The 7082-nt window shown below is 34.9% G+C and overlaps 1 protein-coding gene across 1 annotated transcript; it reads left to right on the forward strand.

Annotated features, from left to right (window-relative positions):
- The first annotated feature begins 1619 nt into the window (after positions 1-1619).
- LOC113072930 (aerolysin-like protein) lies at positions 1620-6436 on the forward strand. Its single transcript, XM_026245809.1, has 4 exons — positions 1620-1724; positions 2150-2210; positions 5642-5736; positions 5843-6436. The coding sequence occupies exons 2-4, from the start codon at positions 2180-2182 to the stop codon at positions 6164-6166; spliced, it is 450 nt and encodes a 149-aa protein (XP_026101594.1). The 5' UTR covers positions 1620-1724; positions 2150-2179; the 3' UTR covers positions 6167-6436.
- Positions 6437-7082: the final 646 nt, after the last annotated feature.

Raw genomic sequence — 7082 nt, forward strand, 5'->3', positions numbered from 1 at the left:
GTCTTAGGTCTTCTTTGTCACATCTTCCTCTTTATGATGCACCAAATGTTTTCTATTGGTGAAAGATCTGGACTGCAGGCTCGCCATTTCAGTACCTCGATCCTTCTACACAGCCATGATGTTGTAATTGATGCAGTATGTGGTCTGGCATTGTCATGATGGAAATGCAAGGTCTTCCCTGAAAGAGACGACGTCTGGATGGGAGCATATGTTGTTCTAGAACTTGGATATATATTTCAGCATTGATGGATGATAACTCCTTCTGATATTGCTCCACTATTTTTCGCCTCAGCATCGGGGGAACTGGTGATCCTCTGCCCATCTTGATTTTTAAGAGACACTGCCACTCCGAGAGGCTCTTTTTATACCCAATCATGTTGCCAATTAACCTAATAAATTGCAAATTGGTCCTCCAGCTGTTCCTTATATGTACATTTAACTTTTCCGGCCTCTTATTGCTACCTGTCACAACTTTTGTGGAATGTGTAGCTCTCATTAAATCCAAAATGAACCAATATTTGGCATGACATTTCAAAATGTCTCACTTTCAACATTTGATATGTTATTTATATTCTATTGTGAATAGAATATAAGTTTATGAGATGTGTAAATTATTCCATTCCTTTTTTGTACAGTGTCACAACTTTTTTGGAATTGGGTTTGTACACAAATAAGTGTCTAGAGTCATGAAATTATTGTCTATTCATGTCTATTCATCAGCTATATTTTTGTCCTGTTTTATGTTCAAGGCTTTTTTTATGCATGCCACTAATCACTTTTCATAACAGTCAATATAAGTTAAACAAGCCAGCACTGACAATAAATATTAGAAGGGAGTAATTACATATTGGGGTGTTATAATATTATACTACATTTCCATTAATTAATTTATGATAATATAATCATATTAGATAACATATTAACCAATTTCAATTCATTTAAATTAATAAAGTAGCCTATAGACAATAATTATTCACCACACTGCATGATGCAATGGCAAATTCAAGCATCTAATTAAAATCAACCACCTTCACCTAATTAATTATTAATTGGTTTAGTTTGAATAAATAATTTTCATTTTTTATTTGAATAAGAGAACACCAATAAACTTAGGCTAATATCAAATAGTGTTTCTAATACATTTCTGCATCCATAAATGACCTTCTTTTTTCTCATTTTTCATTCAGTTAGTGAAAGGCTTGCTTAGGAATGTGTACAATGTTAAAACATAAGCGGCAAGAAAATGACAGCACGGAAATACATTCATTATTTAGCAGGTAAATATGACCCGCTGGCGCTTATAGGTATAAACGTCTTTTGATCTGGTCTTATCTAAACAATTTTTAACAACGGGATGGTAAATTACACAATTTTAGTCAATGATTGGGAGACTGGAATGTTTCACTGGAAATCCGTTACGTACATTCGAAAAACAGATTCTAGTGTAAACAGTGACATAAATCAGAACGCAGGAAGGAGTGGGTGAGGCTGAGAGTTTTATGGATGATCACCCTCTTATTGGGCAATATGCCATCAAATTACATGTATATTTCTGTGGAAGTTTTCCTTCCAGAGAAAAAGCTTTTATAAATAATTTCCTGATATCAGTAGGCTACTATAAATAGGCTATGAGTAAAGAAATCCAGTGTGCTTCAGACTTCAGTCGAAGACGTTTCCAGTCAGCTTCACTTCTTAATATACCACAGACTCTGCATAAACTCCAGGTGAGACGTGACTTACAATGACATAGACAGGTAGTGTGTTATTAGATTAGATTTAACTTTATTTTCATTGCAAATGTAAGGTACAAGGCAATGGTATGCACTAAGACAACTAATAACCTGTTGTTGGTTTAAATGCCAGCAGCATTGCAGGGGCACCATCAGAATGCATTAGGTAAAATACATATCTTAAAACCAATCAGATGCAAATGTAATGTAGAAATTGTTAAATGGATAGTTAATGGATAGTTTTCAGTAAAGCATTCAGTGAAGGAAAAATTTTACTGGATTTTGCCTGAATTAATACTCTTAATGTTTGTGTATTTATTTGATTTGAACTACCTTTTTAGAAAACTTGATTTTTAACGAGAATTTTAGAAAGATAAAATTACTACAAGATACTTGTACTTGATTTTTTTTTTCTACAGACTACAGACAAGGCATTATAGACAACTGAGATGGCAAACCAAGGAAGACATCTCTGTCCTGGTATGTGTGATTTAAAAAAAAAATTTTTTTCCTTTTTTATCCAGTTGTGAATCCAAAAATAATTATGGTAACGTTATAATACATTTAATCAATAAATCAGCAACAAACATTATATGTTTTACAGTTTTACAGAACATTACATAATGATTACAAATCGTTTGTTCATGTACATGTATATATTTTATAAAAGAAATATTCAAATGATTTTATCAGAATTGATACATTGATTAACAGCTTAAATTGATTTATACACACCAGAGATGAGCAGTTGAGTTAGTGACTCGGACTTGAGTCGCTTCTTTATTTGAACTACTGGAATTCTATAACTACTAGAGTGGCCATAGCAGTCATTCTGACCATTCATACTAGATTGAACTGAATGCCATTTTTTGTCATATCATATTTACATTCAAAGCTTCTTTTGAGTTTTTACAATGAAGCTTTAAATGTCTGTCATATTTTATGAAGTCATCACCTTAAAAAATAAGATTTTTTTTGTAATATTGAATTGTGCAAGAGCTACGTAGACCACTCTGAATGTGCGTGTCTCGCTTTGTGTCCAGCAAGTAGGAGAGCAAAAGTTATTCACAGCAGTAAAAATATTGTATTTGAAAGTCTAAATGCCAAAAAATATGAACTGAAGCAGAATATTTCTGTAGATAAAACATGTTGTGATTTTTGGAAATTATTACATTTTGTTAAACTTGTTTACGTTGTATTTTACAACGCTCTAGAGTTAAATTAAATGTTTGGATTAGATGAACTGGAAACGATTCTATGCAGTCATCACTGGAATCATGATCCATGAACAAATGGATCTGTTATAATAGTATAGGTAATAATAAACATCGTCACTGTCATTAAAACAAGCCTTATTAGTTTGTTTTATTTCACAATATCAGTCTTGTCGGGGCTAAAATCAGCCTGTATGCATTAGCTATAGCATTACACTAGCTTAAAAATAATAATAGCCATTAATATTTAATGACAGCAGTTGTTGTATTTTAGGTATCCACCCAGCTTTTTTTAAAAATAGGAATTTTATCTTAGCAATAGAATATAAAAACAACTACAACAAAAGTTGCTAGACAACAGTGACATGCATCTTCAACCACAGGAAAAAGTTGCTAAATTATAAATTATATGCCGTCTGAAACAAGACCTTTCTGATCTACATCTAGCATTAATAATATATAGGCCTAATTATGATTTGGGAAAACTAGGATGGCTTGGGATGGAACTTAAACTTTGAATTTGTTAGTTATCTTTATTTTCTGCTCAAGATGATAACTTTTTTTTTATTGTCGCATTTCTGAATATTCCGCTCTATTCACTCATTCAGTGGGGTCGCTCACTCAAACCAGAATGGCCTGCTGGTTTCGAAAATATGTATAGTAAAAAAAATAAAGGCTGCCTCCAACTAATTTTTTTTTTCCATTCATGGGCAATTCACCCCTTTATATTGAAAGTAAAAAGTGACGTGACATTTGTGCTCTGCATTTAACCCATCCAAAGTGCACACACACAGAGCAGTGATAACACACACACAGAGCAGTGATAACACACACACACTGTGAACACACACCCAGAGCAGTGGGCAGCCATTTATGCTGCGGCGCCCGGGGAGCCCGGGGTGGTATTGAAGGTGGAGAGAGAACTGTACAACTGATAGTGCCGGCGCCTCATTACATTGTCTGCTATATATTTTCTTCTTATTTATTGCAATTGATGTGATGAGTTAGGGCAATTGATTGATAAAATATTGAGATACAATTTATACAGAACAAACATCTTTTAAAAAGAGTTTTCTATCAAACAAAACTTAATGAAGTCGTAAAAATCATGTTTTAAAAAAAACAGCGCCGTTGCTCCCCGGTCTTCAACTTTTCTCTTGCCGCCTCCATCTCTTCCTACAGACTGAGCTCGTCCGTCATCTCTGAACCAGTTATTCAGCCAATAAAGTGTAGGCCTGTGTATTTCAAAATTGTGTCTAGTACTATATAAATTACAAAGGTTTAATTAGCATTTTTATTTCAAACGACCCGACCGACCGCGACACGAATATCATTAAAAATATTTTTGGATGACTCGTAACCACGGGTGACTGCAGACACCCGCTCATTTTGGATCAACCCGCGCATCACTGCTAGATAGTGCTTTTAAAGGGTCAGTTTACTTAAAAATGAGAACTAACCAGTGTTTTACTCACCCTCAAGCCACCCTAGATGTGTTTGACTTTCCTCTTTCAGATAAATCCCATCAGAGTTATATTACAAATTGTTGTGGCCCCTTTAAGCCTTTCACTGGGGGTAAGCAGGTGTTGGCTGTCAACAGTTCAGAAGATGTGAAATAAAGTACTAGTGATGTCCGTTTTGTGAATGGATTATTCGATTTAACCAGTTCTTCTTAGTTAACCTGTTGAACCAGTTCACCAAATCGAACTGAATCGTTTGAAATGGTTCTCGTCTCCAATACCCATTAATCCACAAATGACTTAAGCTGTTCACTTTTTTAATGTGGCTGACACTCCCTCTGAGATAAAACAAACCAATATCCCGGAGTAATTCATTTACTCAAACAGTACACTGACTGAACTGCTGTGAAGAGAGAACTGAAGATGAACACAGAGCCAAGTCAGATAATGAAAGAAACATTGACTCGTTCACGAGTCAAGAACCGGTTGCATTGGTTTTCTGATCACCAGTACACTGAACAGAGAACAGTTTCTGTCAGACGCGTCCGATTCGAGAACCGAGGAGCTGATGATACTGTGCATGTGTGATTCAGTGTGAAGCAGACTGACTCACAGAGCGTCTGAACTTAACTGATTCTTTTGATGATTGATTCTGAACTGATTCTGTGCTAATGTTATGAGCGCGGGTAAACGAAGGCTTGGATGAAGGGCAATCTGGCGAAACGTAAGTTCATTTAGTAACATATACATCGCAATGGATTATGTATAGTAAGTGGATCATGGTTTCTGCGCTGATGACACCTAAAAACTTAATTGTAAGCTTTTCATGATTATGAGGTTTTTAACTGACTAAAGTTATGCTTACTGTCTTTATATATTTGAATGTTTGATAGACTTGACACTATTACGTCATCACCAATGATGTCATTACATCGAGCGTGAAAGAACCGGTGAACTGTTCATTGAATGAACTGTTCACCGAAAGAACCGGTTCGCGGAAAAGAACCAAACTTCCCATCACTATAAAGTATGCACATCTGTAATAAAACATGCCTCACACAGCTCTGGGGGGTATGGGATTGGGATAAAAGTCAGGTGCAGTTGTGAGTCCTGCTAATAAGGAAGTCAATCACTGAATGTCAATGTCACTCTCATTAATAATTGAACTGTGTGTGAATTCTACTGTATTTAGTCCTTTAAAGAGGACTGACCATTCTCTTAATTTCTATCTCACCAGAAACTATGATTGTGGGTGGGACGGGAGGTGATGATTTCTCCTTTAAGTCTGCCTCCTACGTCACCATTAAGAAGGTCAACGTTACTTACAGAGAGGTGTGTTTTGGTTTCATTCTATTGTAGCATATTTATTCCTAAAATTTTTTAACATTTTCAATTCTTTTTTATTTGTTTGTTGTTGTTGTTGTTTTTTGCCTTTTAGACAGCACTGACCTCAATCCAGGTGATTTTCAACTGTGGCCACATGATTAAAGTGGGTAACTTAACAGGATCGCAGAGTCAAGAAATTAAGTTTGATGACTATGACAAAATTACTTATGCAAAACTGTGGCCAAATATAACTGGTAACAGATGTGGGGGGTTTGAGTTTGTGGTTGCAAAAAGCAATGGAGTCACGACAACATTATCTGTGAAGTGTAAGCAACTGGGTCAGCCTGTGTGTTTGGATGTGAAGTCTGGAAAGATTAATGGCATTACAGGCAGAAGTGGAGATGAAATCGATGCTCTGGGCTTCTACTTCATTTAGTCTACAGCTATGCATGCTTACAGGTTGCTGACAGCATCCAAAATATCTGCACAGCAATCTTATAATCATATACATTCATCAGATAATATACACATCAGATTTAATGACTAAATGTGAAGTATCAGATTTGAATCAATCAATATTACTTTAAAAATTTCTACTATTAATTAATAAATTTCAGGCTCTTGTATCCATACTCGGCAAAAAAATAAATATAAATAAATTAAAGCTGCAAGCAGCATTTACCGGGGTTCAAGCAGTTTAGGCCTCTGGGGTGGTCTCGGCCAACCAGGATGTATGGATGACATTTAAACACATCCAAAAGACAGACACACACACTGAAATTAAATGATTAAACTAGTTTTTAAGAGTTTAGATGTCATTCAGGTTTCACTGTAATCATAATGTGGCAAAATTGTAAAAACTGATGTGTCTGTATGAACAAAATAGAAAATGTTGACTAAATGAGATTTCAAATGTTGTAACAGTGGTTTTTTATTGTTTTGGCATGAATTCATAAAACCTTTCAACATTACTGTTTAAGTTAGCTGAATGAGCCCATTAGTGGTTTTCCGCTTCCATCTAGTGGTTATAAATGGCAATTTCTCATACATCACTGTGTTAAACCAATATAACTGTTGACCTATCTCCTCTTAAATTTTGCATGCTTGTTAAGAATGAAATTATGCATTATTTTACACAGTTTTGATAATTTGTAGGCTTTCTGTTTGTATTAATAGGCCTTTGTGTACACTATGTAAAGAACATATAATAAAATTACTGGTTTATAGTTGTCCAAATGCAATTGTTCAACCATTTTTTTTATAATTATTGACCTTCAGAGTCTAGAGAATTGTACCTCAGTGGTTTTATTGATTTTCAGCTAAAACCCTTGTAATAGTTTGCAAAAGTAACA

Source organism: Carassius auratus, unplaced genomic scaffold (genome assembly GCF_003368295.1).
Source record: "Carassius auratus strain Wakin unplaced genomic scaffold, ASM336829v1 scaf_tig00011025, whole genome shotgun sequence".
Taxonomy (NCBI): Eukaryota; Metazoa; Chordata; class Actinopteri; order Cypriniformes; family Cyprinidae; genus Carassius; species Carassius auratus.